At 34.2% G+C, this 26,683-nt stretch overlaps 1 protein-coding gene across 2 annotated transcripts in view; it reads right to left on the reverse strand.

The window, feature by feature from the left end:
• The window catches only part of adamts18 (ADAM metallopeptidase with thrombospondin type 1 motif, 18), a 58,758-nt gene that overhangs the window by 6,553 nt on the left and 25,522 nt on the right, over positions 1–26,683 (reverse strand). For both annotated transcript variants that reach the window (XM_077714184.1, XM_077714185.1), the window contains 7 exons: positions 26,226–26,374; positions 18,412–18,584; positions 14,922–15,052; positions 13,042–13,165; positions 12,723–12,967; positions 4,245–4,365; positions 2,132–2,258 (listed from right to left, as the gene is read on the reverse strand). In XM_077714184.1, coding sequence (XP_077570310.1) covers positions 2,132–2,258; positions 4,245–4,365; positions 12,723–12,967; positions 13,042–13,165; positions 14,922–15,052; positions 18,412–18,584; positions 26,226–26,374 — 1,070 coding nt within the window. The remainder of the gene's footprint in view (positions 1–2,131; positions 2,259–4,244; positions 4,366–12,722; positions 12,968–13,041; positions 13,166–14,921; positions 15,053–18,411; positions 18,585–26,225; positions 26,375–26,683) is intronic.

Raw genomic sequence — 26,683 nt, forward strand, 5'->3', positions numbered from 1 at the left:
TTTTGTAAAATCTAAAAAATATATTTAAAAAAGCTCAAATAAACATTGTTTTAGATCTATAAAAAACGGAATATTCAGGATTTTTAATCCAGTTTTTTTAATTCATTAAAAACAACATCTTAATATTTTTGTAATTTTTTTAATCATTTTCCCGTTTTTTAATACAAAAATCATTTTGTATAATATAATAAAAAAAGCTAAAATGAACATAGTTTTAGACTTTTAACAAAACTGAATATTCCGGATTTTAATCCAGTTCTTTTAATCCATATATCTAAAAAAAAAAAAACTAAATATTGTAATTTTTAAATATTTTTTTCTGTTTTAAGTTCAAAATTAATTTAGTAAAATCTAAAAATAAATTTAAAAAAAAAACTAAAATGAACATATATAAAAAAATGAATATTCAGAGATTTTAATCCAGTTATTTTAATCAATTTATCAAAAAAAAATAGAAATATTATATCTAAAATGTGAAATCAACTTGACGTTAAAGCGGCCCGCCAACAGATCAGAGTCTGAGCCTTTAACCTAACTCCACACAGTAAGAACCCACCCAGGCTCAAACCCTCAACCCCAGAACTACAACCCCTTACACACTAACTCCTCACCCACTTATCAATTCACTCAGTCAAATTCCATTCTGGTCAAGTGGTCTGGCCTTCTCCATCTACCAATCAGACCTCATCCCAAAAAACAAAAAGGGCTGTGTTTGGATTTGAAACGGAGGCCCTTTTTAATACCTTTGGCCGAGATAAGAGAAAGGCAATGCCCGACCGAGATTAGCGGCAGGAAACGTCGTCTCAAGTGTTGGCGACGGACGCCGCCGAGCCTTTGGGCATCCCACCAATGCTTCTTCGCCGTGTCTATTTCGGCTTCGTGGTTTGGAAGCGCCACGCGTAATTGTAGCATTAGTGGAAGTGCTCATGCTCTTCCTGACCCCAAAACGGCGTACCCTGTCTTTTCATGGCGGCGTGGATGTAAATCACTTGGGGAAAAGGCCGTTCGCCAGGGCGCTGTTTCAACTCGAACGCCACCGCAGCGCTTCGGCCTTCACGCGTGTACGCCCTCAAGTTTTGGAAGGGCGAGATATGGGTGGGCTGATGGTTTATAGACGTTTTGTCGGAGTGAAAAAATGGTTTTAAGAATGAAATTAAAGATTGGGATTGGTTTGGGTTTAATATGCAAATCAGAATTCATTAACTTTGATATTTAAATACAATATTGACATTTTAGAAATGCGACTTATAGTCCAGACTATGCTTTCTATTCATTAGTAGTAGTAAAAGTAGTAGTAGTAAAAGTAGTAGTAGCAGTAGTAGTAATAGTAGTAGTAAAAGTAGTAGTAGCAGTAGTAGTAATAGTAGTAGTAAAAGTAGTAGTAGCAGTAGTAGTACTTTGTACTTTAAACTTTTGACTTAACTTTGTACTTAATACTTTTGACTTTACTTTGTACTTCATACTTTTGACTTTTATTTGTACTTTATACTTTTGACTTGACTTTGTACTTTATACTTTTGACTTTACTTTGTACTTTATACTTTTGACTTTACTTTGTACTTTATACTTTTGACTTGACTTTGTACTTTATACTTTTTACTTTACCTTATACTTTATACTTTTTACTTTTTACTTTAATAATGAGTGATGACTATATTAATACTTGAGTCATTTTTTTCTGTTTATGTTTCATATGTACTGTTAACGGATGCACTTTTTTTATATATTATCGTATCTTGTGCTGACCCCGCTCATCTCTCAAATTTGTAAAGTCAATGTGGCACCCGGGCCCAAAAGTTAGAATATATAACGTTATCAAAAGTCAGATTTAGTAGATGAAATTGTCATTTTCACTTGTTAAAATAGTAGGAATGTGAAAGCATTGATCTGCTATAAGTAGAGAGTCGAACTGTAAATGCACTCAGGGAATTGCTTAAAAAGGAAAAGGAGAGATTAAAGAGGAGGAGGAGGAGGAGGAAGGTAACCCGATAGACCACGGACAAAGTGCAGACTCCCCTGAACCGCGAAGCGATGGTGCGCAAGCCTGTAATAAAAGCGGCGCAAGATTTGGCAACATGGACGCACATGCCGCAAACCACATATGTACACACCCAAGTTTGAGCGCACTTACTAGGCCGGGCAGGGCTGCGTGTTGCAGAGGTGAGAACCCAGCGTGGGACGAGTCAGTGGATTGCACATGGTGGCGTTGACGTGAACTTTCTGGTCCTGCATGCAGATAGCCTTGGTGGAGATGCGACCTGAAGACATTAAAAACGACAAATGAGGATTCTTGGTCTGATAGTTAGTGAAGACATTCAATGAATTACTTATTTTAAAATGTGATGCACATGTATGGTACACCAGATTATAAGACACTGTAGTGGTGGTGAGTTATACTTGCACTATATAGAGCTGTAGTAGTGGTAGTAGTAGTAGTAGGACTGGTGGCAGTAATAGTAGAAGTAGAGGTAGTAAAAGTAGTAGTAGTAGGACTGGTGGCGGTAATAGTAGAAGTGGTGGTAGTAAAAGTAGTAGTAGTAGGACTGGTGGCGGTAATAGTAGAAGTAGTGGTAGTAAAAGTAGTAGTGGCAGTAGTAGTAATAGGAGTAGTAATGGAAGTAAAACTAGTAGTAGCAGTAGGAGTAGTAGTAGAGGTGGTAGTAAAAGTAGTAGTAGTAGTGGTAATAAAAGTAGTAGTAGTGGTAGTAAAAGTAGTAGTAGTGGTAGTAAAAGTAGTAGTAGTGGTAGTAAAAGTAGTAGTGGCAGTAGTAGTAATAGGAATAGTAATGGTAGTAAAACTAGTAGTAGCAGTAGGAGTAGTAGTAGAGGTGGTAGTAAAAGTAGTAGTAGTAGTGGTAGTAAAAGTAGTAGTAGTAGTAGTAAAAGTAGTAGTAGCGGTAGTAAAAGTAGTAGTAGTGGTAGTAAAAGTAGTAGAAGTGGGAGTAAAAGTAGTAGTAGTAAAAGTAGTAGTAGTGGTAGTAAAAGTAGTAGTGGTGGTAGTAAAAGTAGTAGTATTGGTAGTAAAAGTAGTGGTAGTGGGAGTAAAAGTAGTAGTAGTGATAGTAAAACCAGTAGTAGTAATAGTAGGAGTCATAGTGGTAATAGTAAAATCAGTAGTAGTAATAGTAGGAGTCATAGTGGTAATAGTAAAATCAGTAGTAGTAACAGTAGGAGTCATAGTGGTAATAGTAAAACCAGTAGTAGTAATAGTAGGAGGAGGAGTAGTGGTACTAAAAGTAGTTATACCAGTAGTGGTAGTAGAAGTAGTAGGAAGAGGGGTAGTTGTAGGAGGAGTAGTAGTAGTGATTTGGGGTTTTGTTACACATTCACTCCATACAACTGTAGTAGTAGTGCTGGGTGTTATAGAATAACTAGATGGATCAGCAGTAGTAGTAGTGGGTTGTCTTGTAGATTAGACTAGATGGTTCTCCAGTAGTAGTAGTAGTAGTGCACGAGAACCTAAATTGTGAAATAGTGGGTAGAGAAGGACTTTACTTGGGAACAACCATGAATTGATGAATGTTAGCTTGGAAAAAATATTGGACACTGGAATGGTGTCGATGGGATGGATACAGAAGTCCTCTCCTTTTACCACAGTGACGGTAAATAAATACTACTTGAGAGACTGATTTTTGGACAACACGTCCTCCCATTTGCATTCAACAGGCTCAACAGACATCTGTCCTGTGAGTTCACTTTTGATTTGACATTTTTGCTGTCATTTGTGATTAACAAGGATTGAAAAGTCTCCTTCAAGATGACATTTTAACTGCATTGGACACATGAATAATGTTGCAACTTTGAGGACAAAATGTCCTTGTCCTTACATTAAAATTCCAAATGTGAGTGCATTCAATCCATTTTGATTGGAACGGGCCAATGAAAGTTCTTCTAGGCGACCTCCATGTTGGATTCGGCCATTTTCAAACTCCTAATGGGCTCATTAGTATTCACACACCTAGTTTTGAGGCATATTTGTCAAAAAAATATGAAATTAATTATGTTAGGAGAGCTAAAAAGTGCCCGTGAGCCGTATGTTTTACAGCACCAGACTACTGTTCATTGTTATTGTGTACATTTTTAACTTTTTGAGGATTATTTTAGCCATTTTTTTGCCTGAAAAACTATCTGATGGCGTGACTCATCCTGACGTTGGAAGGCTCACATTGCCAAGAAAAAAAAAATCTTGCAACATGATCACAGCACGCAGACATGAAAGCAAAAAGTAAAGTCTTCCAACTCACCTCCGGCGCAGGGAGCGGAACAGTCGGAACGCACCACGCCCCAGCTGTAGTCTGGCTTTCTCTCGGTGCGAGGTAGTGTGTATTCCCAAACCACGCCGGGGTTTTTGCCTTGCAAGAGAATCTAGAAGAACACAATGAAAAAACCTGTAAGACAGATATAAACTTAGCGGGACTGGACGTTTGGTCGCCGGTCTTTTGGCCGCCGGTCTTTTTGTCCCTTTTGGTCGCCGGTCAAATGGTGACACAGAGTTTACTGTTGATGCTAGCTCTCAAAATTATATTCATGAGAGAGAGAGAGTTAAATATCTAAGAGAGCGAGTTAAATATCTAAGAGAGCGGGTTTAATATTTAAGAGAGAGAGTTTAATATCTAAGTAGTTTTTAATATTTAAGTAGTGTTTAATATCTAAGTAGTGTTTAAGATCTAAGTACTGTTTAATATCTAAGTACTGTTTAATATCAAACTGTTTGAAATTGAAGTACTGTTTAATATCAAACTGTTTGAAATTGAAGTACTGTTTAATATCAAACTGTTTGAAATTGAAGTACTGTTTAATATCAAACTGTTTGAAATTGAAGTACTGTTTAATATCAAACTGTTTGAAATTGAAGTACTGTTTAATATCTAAGTACTGTTTAATATCTAAGGACTGTTTAATATCTAAGTACTGTTTAATATCTAAATACTATTTAATATCCAAATACTGTTTAAAATCTAAGTACTGTTTAACATCTAAGTACTGTTTAATATCTAAGTACTGTTTAATAACTAAGTATGTTGAATATATAAGTACTGTTTAATATCTAAGTACTGTTTAATATCCAAGTACTGTTTAAAATATAAGTACTGTTTAACATCTAAGTACTGTTTAATATCAAAGTACTGTTTAATATCTAAGTACTGTTTAATATCTAAGTACTGCTTAATAACTAAGTATGTTGAATATACAAGTACTGTTTAATGTCTAAGTACTGTTTAATATCTAAGTACTGATTAATATCTAAGTACTGTTTAATATATAAGTACTGTTTTATATCTAAGTATTCTTTAATATATAAGTACTGTTTAATATCTAAGCACTGTTTAATGTCTAAGTAGTTTAATATCTAAGTACTGTTGAAATCAGCTCTCAAAATTATATTCATGATAGTCATATTTACTGGTTGCAACTTGGAACCCTTTGTTTTCTGCCTGACATTTTGAATCGTTTTTACACTCAAATCTGATTTCATAGTTCACCTATGTCCCCAAATTAAAAAAAAACTCCATTTCCGCCTTCCTGAGGTTTGGTAGCCACGAAAACCCGGACTGGACCAAAATGCCAAACATCACAAAAGTCTACTGTCTCGGTCCAGAAAAGCTGATCACAGACGCCACATTCAAAGACATCTGGACATCTTAGCCTCGGAATCCGAGCGAGATTATTCCTCCTACGCGGACATTTTTGTGGGGTGCCAGTCCGAGGACCGCCACGGCGTAATTTAGCTCCAGTTTTTTGGGCCTGATGAGTGGCGCGGTGGGGATGTGGATGGCCTGTGGTCTGTTGTCTCTGCTGTAACCATGTTTGGTTCTTGTCACACATGACAAAGATCTCACACAATCTACATTTTAAACGTGTCTTTTTACCCAAAGCGAAACTGCTCGTCCACTGGTGTCAAAGTGGCGGCCCGGGGGCCAAATCTGGACCGCCGCATCATTTTATGCGGCCCGAGAAAGTAAATGATGAGTGCCGACTTTCTGTTTTAGGATCAAATTCAAATGAAGAGTATAGATGTACATTACATTTCCTGATATTCCCTCTTTTGAATTAATAATTGTCATTTTAATCATTTTTTTCAGTGTTTTTAGTTCTAAAATAATTTTTGTAAAATCTAAAAATATATTTAAAAAAAGCTAAAATAAACATTGTTTTAGATCTCTAAAAAAACTGAATATTCAGGGATTTTAATCCAGTTCTTTTAATACATCTATAAAAAAGTCCAGACAGATGGGCAAACTACGGCCCGCGAGCCAAATACGGCCCGCTAGGCTTTTTAATCCGGCCCGCCGACATTGTCCAAAATGTTTTTTTTCTCCTCAAGATGGCGCCGTCACGCGGAAGCCAGTGGCAGTAGCTGTGTCCACTCTTATTTGTTTTTTTTTTTTCGTGATTTACAGCCCCTCTATTTTTTTTAAATGACATTTTAATATTTCTTAATACATTCATTTTTACTTTGCTTTGTACTTTATACTTTTGACTTTACTTTGTACTTTATACTTTTGACTTTACTTTGTGCTTTAAACTTTTGACTTTACTTTGTACTTTAAACCCTTGACTTAACTTTGTACTTTATATTTTTGACTTTACTTTGTACTTTATACTTTTGACTTTACTTTGTACTTATACTTTTGACTTGACTTTGTACTTTATACTTTTGACTTGACTTTGTACTTTATACTTTTGACTTGACTTTGTACTTTATACTTTTGACTTTACTTTGTACTTATACTTTTGACTTTACTTTGTACTTTATACTTTTGACTTGACTTTGTACTTTATACTTTTGACTTGACTTTGTACTTTATACTTTTGACTTGACTTTGTACTTTATAAATTTGACTTTACTTTATACTTTTGACTTTACTTTATATTTTTGACTTGACTTTGTACTTTATACTTTTGACTTTACTTTGTACTTATACTTTTGACTTTACTTTGTACTTTATACTTTTGACTTGACTTTGTACTTTATACTTTTGACTTGACTTTGTACTTTATACATTTGACTGTACTTTGTACTTTATACATTTGACTGTACTTTGTACTTTATACTTTTTACTTTACTTTGTACTTTATACTTTTGACTTGACTTTGTACTTTATACTTTTGACTTGACTTTGTACTTTATACTTTTGACTTGACTTTGTACTTTATACTTTTGACTTGACTTTGTACTTTATACTTTTGACTTGACTTTGTACTTTATACTTTTGACTTGACTTTGTACTTTATACTTTTGACTTGACTTTGTACTTTATACTTTTGACTTTACTTTGTTCTTTATACTTTTGACTTTACTTTGTACTTTATACTTTTGCCTTGTCTTTGTACTTTATACTTTTGACTTTACTTTGTACTTTATACTTTTGACTTTAATGATGAGTGATGAATAAGTTAATACTTTAGTCCTTTTTTTTCTATTCATGTTTCATATGTACTGTTAACGGATGCACTTTTTTATATGTATCCTATCTTGTGCTGACCCCGCCCATCTGTCACATTTTTAAAGTCAATATGGCCCCCGGGCCCAAAAGTTTGCCCACCCTTGTGCTAGTCCGTCCATCAAAGACGTTATTTAGTTTGTAATCATCATCATCCGCCATTGCTAATTCGATGTTTACAATCATGGTGGGGTTTTATATCTTTACGTTTGTTTACCTAGGAGACCAATATTTGGCTTTGTCTAAAACAATTGTTAGAAAACTTGTGCAGTGTTTATCTTGGCAGACAACTTTAGCGCGCATTGTGTTTCTTTGGCAAAGACTGAGTTGTTACACAGATGGAAAGCGGAATGCGTGATTATGTCTACGTTATATTGTTTCTGCAGCTGTTTGTGGAAAAAGTTGGAATACGCCTCCATTCACGTTTAATCTCATTTAATGGGGCAGATTGCACATTGGGATTTTATTTTTTGCTATGATGGGAAAGTACGCTTTGCTCAGTTTGTTTTTAAAAGGATTTTAAAAAGTAGAGAGGACTCGGGACGGAGCCCTGGGGGAACGCCGTTTATTGTTACTTGCTAATTAGCTTAGCGGCGAAAAATTAGTTTTTGTTCAAGTGCCAAATGGGAAATGGAGTGGTTTATTTTAGCTAAGTTCTAGTTGTGATATTGACATTTTAGCCAGTAAAATATGAAACTGAAACTATGAAGGAATTTAGAAAAATAATAATTATTTATTTATATATTTTGAAATAGTTTATTAATCGGCCTTCCAATGATTTTTTATGGTGTACACAAAATATTCAATCATTTAAAAATGACAAATTAGAGCAAGTATGCCAATAAAAATTTGAATAAAATTATATTTTTTTGCATGGTCGTTCATATTTAAAAAAAAAAATAGCGACTATGTGTAAACAGAATGTGGCCAAAAATTCAAGTGTATGTTTACGTATCATTTATGGCAGTGTACCCCCCAAAAAACAATTCATATATTGTAATATAGCGAGAAAAATGTTATAGTAGTATTTTAAAATGAGGTATTTTCTAGATTTCTAGTGTATTTTTTTAAATCAAATTTGGTAATGATTAACTAAAATACAGTGGTACCTTGAGATACGAGCTTAATTAGTTCCGGGACTGAGCTCATATGTTGATTTTCTTGTAAATCAAAGTTTTTCCAATCCAATATCCTGTTTTGGGTGTTTTTTCTGAGGGTTGGAACAAATTAATTCGATTTTTAGATAATTTCTATGGGAAACATTCATTCGTATTTTAGTTCATAATTACCAAATTTGATAAAAAAATACACTATAAAACTGAAAAAAAAACACATTTTCCAATCCAATATCCTGTTTTTGGTGTTTTTTCATAGTTTTAGAACAAATTAATTAGATTTTTAGATCATTTCTATGGGAAACATTCATTTGACTTACAAGAAAATCAACATACGAGCTCAGTCCCGGAACAAATTAAGCTCATATCTCAAGGTACCACTGTACTTGATTTTATATTGGACAAAAAAGTAACAAGGAGTCAATCACTTTCTATTAAATCCTCTAGTTATTGCATCCCAAAAGTCTGTTACCCCATTTGTAGTACCAAATTTTCCTTACATCAGCATAACTGAGCAAGACATCGCCATAATATGAAAAGAATTAACGCTTGAACAACCTAAAGCGATCCTTTTAAATAAAGGGAAGCTTAATACACACTCTTGTCTGCATGTGTTCTCAATTCATATACTGATCTACAGATGTCACCACTATAATCTCTCTAAGTATGTCCTGTAATTACACAAAAAAAAAGCTTGAGTGCGCGGTGGCTGTGGGGGTGTCGGCTAGATTAAAAGATTAAGAATCCTACAACCAAGCTCTTTGAATGTGATGAGTTTTTAAAAGAAAAACAACAACCACATCCTATCTCGGATCTGTATTGGGAAAGTTAGCACTAAATTGTTCAAGTTAAATGCGTATGCAAAACTGCAAGAAAATGCGGCCATTTCTTTCAAAATCGAGAAAAAATAAACAAATAAAACGCTAAACAACATTTAATTTGACGTCTGTGAATGATGTTCAACAAAAAACAAGTTGTTATACAACACACACTTCAAAATGATCCAAAAACGTAAAAAATACGACAAAAAAACGTATTAGTTGACATGTATATGTCAACTATACGTTTTTTTTGTCATATTTTTTACGTTTTTGGATCATTTCGAAGTGTGTGTGTTGTATAACAACTTGTTTTTTGTTGAATTTTATTCACAGACGTCAAAATAAATCTAGTTTAGCGTTTTATTTGTTTATTATTTCTTTATTTTGAAAGAAATGGCCGCATTATCTTGCAGTTTTGTGGATGTCAAGTCTAATTTATGCGCATATAAGCCGTACCATTGATTCAGTTATCGTTTTTTTTGTGCAAAAAATGCGAGAAAATATGGGACTGAACTACTTTCACTTTTGTACTACAATTCGTCACACAATAAAATATACAAGTCTCAACTAGTGTTTTCCATTGAGTCATCCTCTCCCTGCCTTTAATTAATTATGACATCGGTTTCATTACCCAATTTTTGTTTTGTGTAATTATGGATCTGTGTCAGTTTTGGTACTTTTTCAAACTCTGACAAGATTCAAAAATTCAATCACTCTGCAAAAACTAATAGTGGTACTTTAAAACACAATTATTTCATAATAATTAGGCCTTTTTTGCTTGCTATTAACATCAAGTTGATTTTATATGGGCCGGACCATTTTAGATATAATATTTAGAGTTTCTTTTATCTTTTATAAATGGATTAAAAGCCCTTACTATTCATTTTTTATAGATCTACACCAATTTTTATTTTAGCTTTTTTTAATATATATATTTTTTAGGTTTTACAAAATGATTTTTGAACTAAAAACTGAAAAAATGGACAATTATTGATTTAAAAGGGGGAACATCAGGAAATTTAATATACATATATAATATTTATTTTATAGATCTAAAACAATGTTTATTTTAGCTTTTTTTAAAATATATTTTTAGATTTTACAAAATGATTTTTGAACTAAAAACACAGAAAAAAATGATTAAAAAATGACAATTATTGATTTAAAAGGGGAAAATCAGGAAATCTATTATACATTTATAATATTCGTTGTATAGATCTAAAACATTGTTTATTTTAGCTTTTTATATATTTTTAGATTTTACAAAATGATTTTTGAACTAAAAACTGAAAAAAATGAATAAAAATTACAATTATTGATTTAAAAGGGGGAAAAATCAGGAAATGTAATATACATCTATACTCTTCATTTTAATTTTATCCTAAAACAGAAAGTCACCACTCATAATTCACTTTCCCGGGCCACACAAAATGATGCGGCGGGCCAGATTTGGCCCCCAAGCCGCCACTTTGACACACGACTTAACCGAACAGCCCTCATTGCTGAATTTACGCCAAAAACAAACATTTGCAGATGACCAGTTGACCTTTGAATAGGTCAGATTTCAGGTCTATCCCATCAGTCCTAAGCCACCAAGATTGATGAACTGCTTACTTTTAACAAAGCATTTTAAGTCCTTCAGGTGAGAACAAGTGTCCTAGCGCTCACCTGGTTTCCACTTCTAGTTTCTGCAGGCAGGGATCAGAGTTCAAGTGAAAATAAAAGCTTGCCCTGACATAGTTATGCGGCGGGATCAGCCCACGTCAAGCCTGCCGCCCGAAGGCAGGTAAAAGACTCGCCCTCCTGCATTAAAGTCGCTCGTAATGCAGTTTTTTTTCCGTTTTCTCGCATGGCTAACCTCCAATCAAGTTGGTAACAAAAGTAGCATTGAGGTCAGTGGCCACGTGGCTTTGGGATGCTTGTGCATAGATGAAAGCACGTGGCAGCAATGTGTTTACAAGAATATGCCAACATGGCATGAACATCGCATTACATTACTGATGTGTTGGTATCCTTTGACTTTCCGTTTATTTTTTCATGATGTTAAGCTTTGTTTCCATGTTTTTTTTGCTTTTTTGGGGGGTCTGAACCAGAAGTAGTCTTTATTTTTTGGGCCATACTGTACAAAAACTTGGGCCTAAAAAGACAAAAATACTCTCCCAAAAACAAGTGACAAAATTTGACGGAAGTGATCTGCGACTACCCTAAAATGTAAATAAAAACGACAAAAAATGACCTCAATGCCTGCTACTGACAATTCTAGATGTCCAATTCACTAAAACAAGCAGTAGGTGCTCATCTTTCAGTACCGTTAACATCTAGCTCCATCAATGGTGGCACGTTTTTGGGCTAAAAAAATAGACTTGTCCAGCCCACAATCAATCTAGTTGGCCTTAGAAGGTCAGAGTGCATCATAAAAGACAATTCATATCTGCCATGTCAAGCTGCAGCCCTCTAGAAGGCGCTACAGAGCCATAACAGCCAAGACAAACAGATTCAAGGCCAGTTTCTTCCCAAGAGTCACCATATTCAACTCGAGTTCTGCACCTCAAACTAAATCAAGACTTATTACTACTACTTATTTATTATGTTGACTACTTATCTATTACTATTGATTATACTATGGATTATTTCTCATTACTATATATTGATTATCTAAGTGTGTTTGTTGCTTTGTTATTTGTTTCTTATTTACTGATTATTTATGTGTTTGTTGTTGTTATTTCTGCACTATGTGGTCAACACATTAAATCCCATTATACTTACCGTATTATCACGACTATAAGGCGCACTTAAGTCTTAAATTTGCTCGCCTTATATATGGAAAAAACAGAAAACCAAAAACGAAAAACCACCACTGTCGGATAATAAAAAAAACACAAACGCCTGAATGGGGACAATACTGTTAAATATGCAGATGCCATCTTAGTTTACAAAATCTTCCATCATATAGCTCCTCCCCCACTGCAAGATTTTATCCCAAAAAATCCAAAACATCAACAATGGCTGGCTCTAGAGGTGACTGTGAAGTTGTGAGTGCTTCATACCTGGAAGTCAATAGCAATTACCCTATTTTCACCACTATAAGGCGCACTTAAATGTCTTAAATTTTCTCCAAAATAGACAGTCCGCCTTATAATGCAGTGCGCCTTATATATGGAAAAAATGTCATTCATTGAGGGTGCGCCTTATAATGCGGTGTGCCTTATAGTCGTGAAAATACAGTATAATTATAGTGAAAGCCTGGAATTCAATTCATGTGGCTCGCAAACCAAACTGAGTTCTAGACCCTTACTTTATCCGCTTTCATTCCAAGATCAGACACACATAGTAAGCCTTACCTCAAAGACGAGTGTTTCATTGGTAGGCCCTGCAGCGTATAAACTCTCCGGCTGGTTGAAGGAACGCTGGTAGCTAAATGTAGCTCCTCCAAAGTAGAATCTACCCGGCCAGTCCACCGTCCAATCACCGGTGAGGTAGTACTTCCTTTTCAAGGACCGAACAGCCAGGTAGCTGGTGGACACCGCCATTTCCTCAACGCGAATGCTTCGGGCGCCGGCGGGGATGGTTACCATGGAGTAATACTCTGGGGCGGGAAAATAGGATAAAATGCATGATGATTTTTCATATTTTTTTGAGGGTAAGATTAGACACACTTACCGTTAGCTCTGTGCTGCAGTGTGTACATGCCTTTGTAAAATTTGCATGTGGAGTTGCTTCCCTTGCAGACGCCACATGCGTCGAGAGAAGCTTTGGATCCTAAAATTTGATCACAACCAACCACCTGCAAAGATATATGAGATGGAAATGAATTTAGCATAACAGCCAAGATAAACAGACTCAAGGATGGTTTCTTCCCAAGCATCTTGGAAGACCTAAACAAGACTTATTTTGTACTGCAGTGAAACTCCATAGGCTGCTAAACACATTAGTCACTTGTGTAACTTATTATTTATGTGACCACTTATTCATGTTGAATGCTTATCTATGTTGAATGCGTAGCTATGTTGAATGTGTATCTATGTTGAATGCGTATCTATGTTGAATGTGTGTCTATGTTAAATGCTCATCTATATTGAATGCGTATCTATGTTGAATGCGTATCTATGTTGAATGTGTATCTATGTTGACTACTTATCTATGTTGACGACTTAACTATGTTAAATGCTCATCTATATTGAATGCGTATTTATGTTGAATGCGTATCTATGTTGAATGTGTATCTATGTTGACTACTTATCTATGTTGACGACTTAACTATGTTGACGACTTATGACTAATTATCTATGTTGACTACTTATCTATGTTGACAACTTATCTATGTTGACTACCTATCTATGTTGATTACTTATTTAATTTTAACTACTTATCTATGTTGATTACTTATTTAATTCTAACTACTTATCTATGTTGATTACTTATTTAATTTTAACTACTTAACTATGTTGACTACTTATCTATGTTGACCACTTATCAATGTTGACCACTAATCAATGTTGACCACTTATCAATGTCAACTACTTATCAATGTCAACTACTTATCAATGTCAACTACTTATCAATGTCGACTACTTATCTATGTTGACTACTTATCTATGTTGACTACTTATCTATGTTGACTACTTATCTATGTTGACTATTTATCTATGTTGACCCCTTATCTATGTTAACTACTTATGTATGCTGACTACTTAAGTATGCTGACTACTCATTAAGTTGACTACTTATTTATTGCTTACTTATTGATTATATATTTACGATGATTATTTAGTGATTATGTATCTGTTTGTTGCTATTTGTGTACTTCCCTACTTATGTTGTTGTTGACTTTTCATTATGTTGCCTAGTAAATAATTTCTTACTTACTGATCATTTATCTATTTTTATTATTTAGTGAATATGTTTGTTTGTTTGTTTGTTGTTGTTATTTGTACACTTACCTACTCATTTAGGTTGCTGACTACTTTTTTTATTATGCATTACTTATTATTTTATTATTATATTTAATATGTATTGTCATTATTTTGTTTGTTGTTGTTGTTGTTGTTTTGCACTTAGCTTTAAAACTACTACTTGCATTAAATTCCATTTTTCAAAAAATCTATATTTTTAGTGGGTGTAAAGTAAAAATGAGTCTGATTGCCTCGAACTGAACTTTAACGTATACATTCAATGACTACATTTTCCGAACTTCACATCCAATTAAAGTCATTTCCAATTAAAGCACGCGTTTGGTGGCCCACCAAAAGCAACAACAAGTGTGAAATCGGGACAAAATGAGTGTCAACGCGTCGGTTTGGGTGGCACCGCAAGAAAATCGAGTTAAAAATCCCGGTCAGAGTTTTCACATAATTGTTCGGAAATAAACTCTCCAGTTTTGACGGCTGCTGAAAGGTAACACTTGAGGTCTACCAAAGTCCTTGGAAAAAAAACAACGCGGGACGCCTAGGATTGAAACGGCGGTCGCCCTGTGGATTGGCTCGCTACTCGAATCTGTCTTATTTTTAAAGAAAATCAACGCGGTGTTGACACGTTTGTACCTCGCAAACGCCGTCGATGCAAACGTCGCCCTTGTGGTCGGAGCAGGAAGTGCCGTCTTTGACCTTGCTGGACATGGCGAAGAAGAAGTCAAAATCTTCGGCTGTGCAGTACAGCTTACAAATGTCTTCATCTGTTAAAAAGATTAATACATTTAGTTAGTTAGTCCATAACTTAACTCGACAGTTAAGAAGATAAAGAATGAGAGTAAATAAGAGTTATTGTGTTACTTTAGGTAGAGGCACTTTACAATTTCATTGTTTTTCCTAAAATTATCAAAAAAATGATCAGGATATTAGCGGAGTCATCTGTTTATAGTTAATTTTAATGTTTTATTTACTACTTATTCATTGATTGTTCCTTTTTATAGTTAGTATTTATCTGTTCATTTTTTGTTGTTATTTTTGCATTACCCTGGTATTTATGTTGTTGACTTATTTATTTATGTTCTATTTAATCTTTATTCATTGTTATTATTTATTGATTGTTGTTATTTTGCACATCATAAATCTCATACTTGTATAATGACAAAATAATTCAATTCAATATATAAATATGTATTTCATAAAAACATGGTTATTTATTTACTTATGTCTTACCTATTTATTTATAATTTATTTACTTATTTATTACCTATTTATTATGATTTATTTACTTATTTATTACCTATTAAATATGATTTGTTTACTTATTTATTACCTATTTATTATGATTTATTTACTTATTTATTACATATTTATTAATGATTTATTTACTTATTTATTACCTATTTATTATGATTTATTTAATTATTTATTACCTATTTATTATGATTTATTTACTTATGTATTACCTATTTATTATGATTTATCTACTTATTTATTACCTATTTATTATGATGTATGTACTTATTTATTACGTATTTATTTATAACTAAAATGTTTTCCTGTGTCTAATCCAATATAAGATAATAATGTTTAAAATCAGTTAAAAATGAGAAATTATGATTCAGATATTATATATATATATATATATATATATATATATATATATATATATATATATATATATCTATATATATCTATATATCTATATATATATATATATATATATATATAGATATAGATATAGATATATATATATATATATATATATATATATATATATATATATATATATATATATATATATATATATATATATATATATATATATATATATAATATCTATAATTTCTCTCATTTTTAACATATTTTAAACATTATTATCTTATATTAGATTAGAGACAGGAAAACATTTTAGTTATAAATAAATAGGTAATAAATAAGTACATACATCATAATAAATAGGTAATAAATAAGTAGATCTTTTTTTTTTTAATTTTTTTTTAAAAATAATATTCCAAAAATTGCTGGTGAATTCATCAGTCCACTTTTATATATTTCATAAACTAATATAAATTGAAATTCAACCCTCCCAGCCAAAATGGATTGGACATCTAGCACCATCAATACCCGCAAGTAAGTGAATTTAAGTAGTAACAAAAGTCCATTTAAAAAGTATCATCACTTTTCAAAACACAACACACAATTGAAAAAAATGCCCTAATAAATACCCAATAAATAATATCCGAATTAAAAGAAAAGTACCGATTATAATAAGTCTAGTTTAATGACTTCCTGGGTGGAAATGGCAAACAAGTCTCAACAAATGACGGCACAGGTGACTTGATTTGGCCCGAGGTTCCTCAGGCAATTTACAATGAGTTCCAACTCCCAACATGACCTACCATTCATCAAGATCTTAAACAGGCCTGGGACGCTAGCCAAACAGATCGCTGTCCTTCACTTTAAAGCCCCTCCCCCTCGCTTCCCTCTCCGTTTTTTTTCAAATGTTTTCCAAGTGTGTTGAAAGCATACAAGTGGTTGCATGCCTCCCATTAGAAACTGTTCTCACACTTTGGATACATTTGCCAAAATAAACCCCCAAAAATCACTGATAAAAGTTCTTTTTTTTTTAACGGTAAAACTTGGAAATTCAGAAAAAAATACAAAATATTTTGGACTTTTTTTGCTTCCCACAACAGTAAAATGTTTTTTTTTTTAAATGCAAAACTCAATAGAAAAAAAATTAATATGTAAGAAATAGGACAGGATAAATCGTATTGGAGACTTTGTGTGTTTAGGATAAAATGCGTTAGCCAATTAGATTGAAGTTTGTGTGCTTTATTTTGAAAATCCTGACAAGGATTAAATTCCTGGGAACTAAATGCTAAACATTGGACAGGCCAACCATGACAGGACTGAATGTGTTTGATTGGCTAAGGCGTAGAAGGCTTGTATATACAAAGTTTTTTGCAGGTTTTTTTTGTGTTGCAATCATCTATTTTTGGCTCTTGTGGTAATGTTAGTGATATTCATTATGGTTTGGCGAGATGAGGATTAGGTGGTGAAGGCTTTGATTTTAAAACGTCAAAATTTATTTCATTTTTTTGGTGTCTGATTTTTTTAAAATTATTTTTGTCTTGGATTTGCATTGTAGATTTTTAAACCATAAATTCTGACTTTAAAGTCATGATTCTGGTAATAAAGTTGGATTTAAGTATTTAATCTCTGAAATCTGGTTTTAATCACCTAATTCTGAAATTAATCTCTGAATTCTGGTTTTAATCTCATAATTCTGAAATAATCTCTGAATTAGGTATTTAATCTCTGAATTATGTCTTTAATATCTGAATTCTAGTTTTAAAATCAGGATTCAGAATTTCAAATTTAATCCCAGAATTCCAATGTAATTTTTAGATTTCTGTCTTTAATCTGGATTCAAAATGAGAAAGATTCTGAGTTTGAAATCAGAAATCATGGCCATTTTAAATAAAAATTAAAGACTGCTATTTAAAAATGAAATTGGAATTCTGGGATTAAATTCAAAATACTGAGATTAAATTTAGAATTATGTTTTTAAGATCAGAATTATGTTTTAAAATCAGAATTCCGGTTACAAAATCAGAATTCCGGTTTTAAAATTAGAATTACAAATGTAATCTCACAAATCTGAAATTAATCTCACAATTTAGAATGTAATCCCAAAATTTCAATTTAATTTTTAGATATCTGTCTTTAATCTGAATTCAAAGTGACTAGAATTCTGATTTTAAAATCAGAAATCTTGGCCATTTTAATTAAAGATTAAATACTCCTATTTCAATATGAGATTGGAATTATGGGATTAAATTCAGAATTCTGAGATTAAACTCAGAATTCTGACTTCAAAAACATTTTGCCTCCAGTGTCTTTTCTACATTTTGTCATTTCTGCTTACATTTTACGCTTATGTCAAATTCCTATTAAAAAAATACTATATATCTATAAATATATGTCTATATATATTCTCTAAAAGGGTTGGAAATTGTTGGCTGTGAACAAATTGTTCATCTGGAAACACTAAAAAAGAGGAACACGTGTACTAACTGAAGGACTGTAAAATGCACAAAATAAAAGCTAGCAACATTACCATCCACTTTGGTGTAGGGCTTCCATTTGTAGTACCATCCCCTGAAGGGTTTGCTATTGTACTCGGCACACTGCTGCAATCGGAAGTCCACGCCGTTGGGTGGGCACGTGCGGGTGTTGCACAGCTGGTTTTGACGACTAGGACCGTAGCAGAATTTGCCGTTATGTTGAGGCCTGGAAAACACAAAGAAAAAATATGTTAAACGCAAGTAAATCAACCAAAAATTAAATATTATGTTACATTATCCCATCAAACTACATTTGTAAGAAGGCCTGTTAAACTAGAGTCAAAATGGATAAAAATATGGTCGTTTTTTACAAAAAACATTTACAAAAGTTGTTATACGGCGAACACAATCGGAAATGATTAAAAAAAAGGATAAAATATGGGAAAAACTGTATAAATTGACAAATAAAATATTACATTACGTTACATTATCCCATCAAATTACACTTTAGGAACAAAGTCTGTTAAAATCGAGTCAAAATGGGTAAAAATACGGTCGTTTTTTTAAAAAAAACATTTACGAAATTTGTTATATGGCGTACACAATTGGAAATGATAAAAAAGTATAAAATATGGGAAAAACTGTATAAATTGACAAATAAAATATTACATTACGTTACATTATCCCATCAAACTACACTTTAGGAACAAAGCCTGTTAAAATCGAGTCAAAATGGGTAAAAATACGGTCGTTTTTTACAAAAAATATTTACAAAAGTTGTTATACAACGTACACAATTGAAAATGATTTAAAAAGTCGTATAGAATATGAGGAAACTGCATAAGTTGACAAATGAAATATTACATTATCACATCAAACTACACTTTAGGAACAAAGCCTGTTAAAATCGAGTCAAAATGGGTAAAAATATGGTCGGTTTTTACAAAAAACATTTACAAAAGTTGTTATACTACGAACTCAATTGGAAATGATTAAAAAATGTATAAAATATGGGAAAAACTATATAAATTGACAAATAAAATATTACATTGTTACATTATCCCATCAAACTATATTTGGAAGAAAAAAGCCTGTTAAACTCGAGTCAAAATGGGTAAAAATACGGTCAGTTTTTACAAAAAAACATTTACAAAAGTTGTTATACGGCGAACACAATCGGAAATGATTAAAAAAAAGTATAAAATATGGGAAAAACTGTATAAATTGACAGGTTTTTAACATTTAGCAGGCTTTTAATTTGCTACAGCTTATAAACTTTCCAGCATTCCGGCAGGACCCCCAACAGAGAAAATTGACTTTGGCTATTTACGCTAGTTACCGAGAACATTACGCATACCTGTCAACTGGTACGTTCTCGCCGTAATTGGTACAACTGAAAGCCCATTTTTATATTGGTACGCTGTACACATGAAAATGGTACGCTAAACGGTGATTTTGAGAAAAAAAAATAAATTAAGGCACTTTCTAGCCATTTTTCACCATCCGCCATTGTTTCTTCCCGGAAACGCATGTCTGCCAAGTGATATATGTACCGGCGCCTCTGATTGGCTAAAAAAAAAAGATCATGATAAACATTTCGTTTTGTAACACTTTCACCATGTGATTTCCGTTTCCTGTTCCCTTGTTTATGTTTACTTTCATTTTTTACAAAAAAGTAAAGTGGTAAGATTTTCCATGTATTTATACATATATGTAAGGGCGAAAACAAAATTTGGTAAGATCACAAATGGTTCGAGGTTGACAGGTATGATTACGACTAGCGTGGTGGACCCGGAAGAATCCCCGCTGATGTCATAAAAACAGTAATGCCGCTCTACTTGGCGAAGGTATTGAAGAATGCTGACTGGAAACAGAAACCCGACGAAAATATCGAAGAAAACAAACGTTTCTGCAATCTTGATGAGCACCCACAGCCATTTTAAGTGAATTGGACATCTATCAATGTCAATAAGACATTGTAAAAGATAATACATATCCCGACTTCCAACCTAATCAACCTGCCAAAATCAGGGAGGTGCTACAGGACCATAACAGCCAAGACAAAGAGACTCAAGGACAGTTTCTTCCCAAGAGACGTCACCATACTCAACTCAAGTTCTTAACCTGGGAGGATATAATCAAGATTTATTTTGTAATACACTAAAACTCCATAAACTGCTAACTATGTTAGTAACTTGTCCATTTGTCGTATTTTCTCTCATATAGGCCATATTTGTCGCTAAAAAATATGATGTTTTAATGGAGGGTACGGCTTATATGCGCACAAATACGCCGTATAACAACTTTTGTAAATGATTTTTGTAAAAATGACCGTATTTTTACCCATTTTGACTCGAGTTTAACAGGCTTTCTTCCAAATGTAGTTTGATGGGATAATGTAACATAATATTTAATTGGTTGTACTGCTCACATGACTTACTTTTTGGATGTGTCTACATGCAGGCCACACCCTAAAAGAATGTGTAATCCAGCAATCGATTTATAGTATCTCAAAAATACTACATTCAATGAAGTTTTTCCCTTCAAAATAACACATTTGTACTCCCTATTAAACCACAAATATGGAGGTGAAAATTGTGAATCAGGGGGCGGCTTATATGCGAGAAATTGTAAAATATCCCGATTTTAAGGCAATTTTCGTTCATTAGCAACAACGTATTATTGTTATTGAAAGAATTACAATACTAATTATACTTAAAGTATTGAAATGACCTAAAAAATGAACACCATGAATATGGGGTTAAAAATTGTGATTCAAGGGGCGGCTTATACGAGAGAAATTGTAAAATTCAACGATTTTAAGGCTATTTTAAGGGTACGGCTTATACGTGGATGCGACTTATATGCGGAAAAATTACAGTACTTATTTATATGTGCTGGTATAATGACAATATTTGATTCATTTAGCATACAATTAGCATGTTTTCAGTTCTCAGCTATCGAAAAGAGCCACAACCAGTGGAAAAACCGTAAACAGACTCAAGTCCGACCCACAACAACCTTCGGAGTTTTTAGGGATTTTCCTCGCTAGGTCCAAAACGAGTACAACTCAACTTTCTTTACATTGACCGTGTGACAAAATGTGTACCATCAAAAACCAGGTCAAGATTTCGACCCTAATCTTCCGAGGCTTGTTGACGAGGATTATGGCGGACCTCGTTTGATCTGGCAGGTGGTCCGAAACGGGGGGGAGGGGTTCGACAAAGTGAGGAAGCAGGTGTAAGACGTGCTAAAGCATGAAAATTCATTTTTCGCTTTTAAGAGCAGCTACTACAAGGGATTTATTCTGAGAAGCCTCCTTGAAGAAGACATTTGATGAGGATAACCAATGAGAAAGTGCACTTGGGGTCAAAGTTTAAAAGGTACTTGGGTGCTGATGAGAACTTGTTACGAGATCGGGGACTTGTGATCATCGGGTGGACTTAGCGAAGAGTTTGTATTAGCCTGGATGCTAAAAATGTTGAAATAAACATTGTGTTACTTTGAAAAAGGACACAGATTTGCCATTGGTGTTAGGATCTGTAGTCCATTAAAAGGGCATATTTTCTAAAAAAAAAAGAGTTTTTGGTGTTTTTACTGATTCTATTGGTTGTTTATTGTTACCGTTTAGCCCAGACGGCCCATCTGGCAATTTTTTAAAGTCAATAAGGCCCCCGGGCCCAAAAGTTTGCCCACCGCTTGGGTTAGCGCATACCTGGCAACCTTAGCCAATTGCTTCCCTCATTAATGATTTCAATTCTTGTTATTATGTGATGATAAACCATACAGATGCAACGCTGCACATATTTACTCACAGAGGGTTCACTTAAAGGTCTAAAATTTTCGAGACAAAAAAAAAAACACAAAAGCCCACAAAAAAAATGATGTTTTTGACAGAAAAAACTAAAGTATGAATGTTCAAATGAACATTTTTTTCCAGCACTTGGTTCTGGCTTTGCAAGTTTTCCCAAATATGGGCAGATTTTGGTGTGTTTTAGGTAGAATTATTTGTAAAACTATTCTAAATAAACAAAAAACAACACAAAAGCCAACAAAAATGAGGTTTTTGACAAAAGAATGAAAGTATGAACGTCCAAATGAACATTTTTTCCAGCACTTGGTTCTGGCTTTGCATGTTTTCCCAAATATGTGCAGATTTTTGGTGTGTTTTAGGTAGAATTATTTGTAAAACTATTCTAAATCAACAAAAAAGCACAGAAGCCAACAAAAAAATGATGTTTTTGACAAAATAACTAAAGTATGAATGTTCAAATGAAAATTATTTACAGCACTTGGTTGTTTTCCCAAATATGGGCAGATTTTGGTGTATTTTTAGTAGAATTATCCGTAAAACTATTCTAAATGAACAAAATAAAAAAACACAAACCCACAAAAAAATGAAGTTTTTGGCAAAAGAACCAAAGTATGAACGTCCAAATGAAAATTTTTTCCAGCACTTGGTCCTGGCTTTGCATGTTTTCCCAAATATGTGCAGATTTTGGTCTGTTTTCGGTAAAATTATTTGTAAAACTCTTCAAAATGAACAAGAAACAACACAAAAGTCCACAAAAAATGATGTTTTGACAAAAAAACCTAAAGTATGAACGTCCAAATGAACATTTTTTCCAACACTTTGTTCTAGCTTTGCATGTTTTCTCAAAAATGGGCAGGTTTTGGTGTGTTTTTGGTCAAATTATTTTTAAAACTATTCTAAATGGACAAAAAGCCCACAAAAAATTAAGTTTTTGGCAAGAGAACCAGAGTATAAACGTTCAAATGAACATTTTTTCCAGCACTTGTTTCTGGCTTTGCATGTTTTCCCAAATGTTGGTTCCCCCCTACAAACACATAACGAGGTGGGTTTAAATATTTGGACCGTTCGCTTCACTGCAATCATCAGATCTTACTTAACAGCCGGCCGGTCAGACATGGACGCAGCCGGTCCGTCTCCTAATCCCTCCCGCCAGGGGATCAAAGTTGTTTTCTGCTCATATGATACACGTTACGCATACGCCACGTTCGCTAGAGCAAGAAGGGTCGGCGGAGGAGGTCCTTTGCGAGCAGGTTAGCTGTCGACTTGCTTTAGCGTTACCGCGGCAGTCAGAGAGAGGCCATTTTGGGACCGCTTTTGGGTCTCTTGAGTTTTAGGGTCAGTGGGAAATATACCATAAAGGAATCACTTTATAGATTTAAAAAAAAATCACTATAGTGACAGTAGTTAATGTCACTGCAATACAATAATAAAGTGATTCAATCAAATTTCAAGACTCAGTGCTATAACTATTAAAATTGTGAAATGAATTTTTTTTTTCATGACGGTCAGCCTCTGCATTGTTGAAATCCGTGAGCGGATGTTTGGTCGCCGGACGGTTTGGTCGCCGGAGGGTTAGGTCGCTGGAGGGTTTGGTCGCCGGAGGGTTTGGTCGCCGGAGGGTTTGGTCGCCGGAGGGTTTGGTCGCCGGAGGGTTTGGTCGCCGGAGGGTTTGGTCGCCGGAGGGTTTGGTCGCCGGAGGGTTTGGTCGCCGGAGGGTTTGGTCGCCGGACGTTTGGTCGCCGGACATTTGGTCCCTTTTGGTCGCCGGTCAAAAGTTTTAAACAGTACTTAGATATTAAACTTAGATATTATCTTTCTTGGATAGTAAACTCTCTCTCTTAGATCTTAAACTCTCTCTTTTAGATATTAAACTCAGTCTCATGAATATAATTTTGAGAGCTGGTTTCAACAGTAAACTCTCTGTCACCATTTGACCGGCCACCAAAAGACCGGTTATCAAACGTCCGAGCACCGTTGAAATCGCTAACGTAATGAAAGACAAAAAGATCAAATGTCTCAATGCAAAAAAGTAGAGACTCGTTGTCGTTGACGAGTCGGTACACAAAATTAAAAGTGTGTCAGAGGAAGAAGTAAAGCTTAGATAACGTTATTACCGGAGAAATTCACTAGAAGAGAGGATTTAGGACTGCATTAAGAAGGAAAAGAAGGATTTCGAACTCCATTAACATTAGATCTAGGGTGTCTACTATCTCTATACATCTTACGTTAAAGTATTTCGACTTTAGACTATAGCTAGCATAGCGATTGAACAACTAAAACCAGGATATTCTACTTGTGTACTTTCCAAAATGACATCTTCCTCCTGGCCAATGGCGAAATAGGAATAAAACTGGTCATTTTGGAAAGAAAATTGTAGTTCAGTGACCTCCAAACTGTCGTATTGAGTAGCTCATGATATGAGAGTGGGACTTCAATATGTTACCTTCTTTAGGGTCAGATATTTGGCCCTTCATTTTGAAATCCCTTTTATCTCAGTTTTACACACTGAGTGAATGATCATGTAGTGGCGAACTCGTTCAACTGTGTTTGAGCGTAGCATTCTTAATCTCACTGATTAATTTGGCAGGAGACTTTCCTTCCTAATCGGACCAAAACCACATGGATTAGCCTAGATATATCTGCCTGTTGCTAATGTTATTGATTTAAAACTCAGTCACTAATATAAAGTCATTCTTATTAAAGTTTTAGCAACAAAAAAGTATGTTAATCTCTCATTTTTCACACCGACCTCACGTTAGCAAAAGTCTGCGAACAACATACATATGATACAAATAAAAAAGTGCATCCGTTAACAGTACATATGAAACAAACTAAATTAACATACTCAACTTTCATCATTTAAGTAAAAAGTATAAAGTATAAAGTCAATTAAAAAGGAATGTATTAAGAAATATTAAAATGTCATTTAATAGAATTTAGAGGGGCTGTAAAACACCAAAAATAAATAAGAGTGGACAGAGCTACTGCCACTGGCTTCTGCTTGATGGCGCCATCTTGGGGAAAAAATAAAACTAAATAAAATAAATATTATTTGGACAACGTCAGCGGGCCGGATGTGGCCCGCGGGCCGTAGTTTGCCCATGTCTGATGGAGAGAATCATGAATTTTGTGCATATACAAGGCACACCGACTGATTGGGCGCCCCAGAAATTTTAGACTTCTTTCATTCTTTTGTCAAAACATCCTTTTTTGTGGGCTTTTGTGTTTTTTTTATTATTTCTTAATACATTCCTTTTGACTTTACTTGGTACTTTATACTTTTTACTTAAATGATGAGTGATATGTTCATACTTTAGTCCTCTTTTTCTGTTTATGTTTCATATGTACTGTTAACGGATGCACTTTTTTATTTGTATCGTATCTTGTGCTGACCCCGCCCATCTGTCACATTTTTAAAGTCATTTTTAAAGCTCCCAGGCCCAAAAGTTAAAGAAAGTGTCTTTTTAATACATAATCGCAAACAAAATGGACATCTATAAATGAAACCATGGCAATTTGTTGGGTCGGCGTCATAAAGACAAAATTCTAGAGTGTGTTATAAAACAACAGTGCACGCTAAGACCACTCACGGAGAAGTTGTGCACTGTGGGATGCGCTAAATTCCGTTTGTGCGAGTGAGCAGCGATGCGGGAAGTTGGCAGGCCTCAGTGCAAAAAAAAAAAAAAAAAGAAAAAAAAAATGAAAAACTCTTGTTTTTACGAGGTTTTCCCCCACCCGTGTCTGGAGCATGGAGAGAGATTGTCTTGCTGTCTGGACTGTCAGCTGACTTGAGTGTGTATATATGTGTGTGTGTGTGTATGTGTGTGTGTGTGTGTGTGTGAGGGTGCGTGCTGACAGTAAGCTGGCAAATGATGCATTCAGGTGTTTGAAAAAAAAAAAGGGAAGAAGAAAAGAGCTGTTCTCTTGCAACCGAGGAGTAACTATATTTCGTTGGACGATGACAGGATGATGCTCTCTAGAAAGTGCTTGTGTGTGTGTGTGTGTGTGTGTGTGTGTGTGTGTGCGTGTGTGCGTGAAAGTGTGTGTATTTACCTTGGACTTGTGCAGGATCGTTCCTTATACATGACCCCACCTCCGCATGTTCTGGAACATTCAGACCATTGGGACCAAGGGGACCACTGGCCATGGACTGCTTTGGGGCCGTGCTCCCCGTATTTGACACACTGGCCACGCCAACACCACTGGTGGAGCGGAAGGGGAATTGAAATTGGTTATGATTTTATTTTTAGTATTTAGAGCAGTATTCCTTTGATTATCGTGATTTTGCTGCCATTAATTATGATTATTATAATTTTTATTTAATAAAAATGTGAAAATCTGACAAGAATTTGAGAGATGGGCGGGGTCAACACAAGATATGATACATATAAAAAAGTGCATCCGTTAACAGTACATATGAAACATAAACTGAAAAAGAGGACTAAAGTATTAAGATACTCATCACTCATCATTCAAGTCAAAAGTATAAAGTAGAAAGTCAAGTATAAAGA

This window comes from Stigmatopora nigra, chromosome 3 (genome assembly GCF_051989575.1).
Source record: "Stigmatopora nigra isolate UIUO_SnigA chromosome 3, RoL_Snig_1.1, whole genome shotgun sequence".
Taxonomy (NCBI): domain Eukaryota; kingdom Metazoa; phylum Chordata; class Actinopteri; order Syngnathiformes; family Syngnathidae; genus Stigmatopora; species Stigmatopora nigra.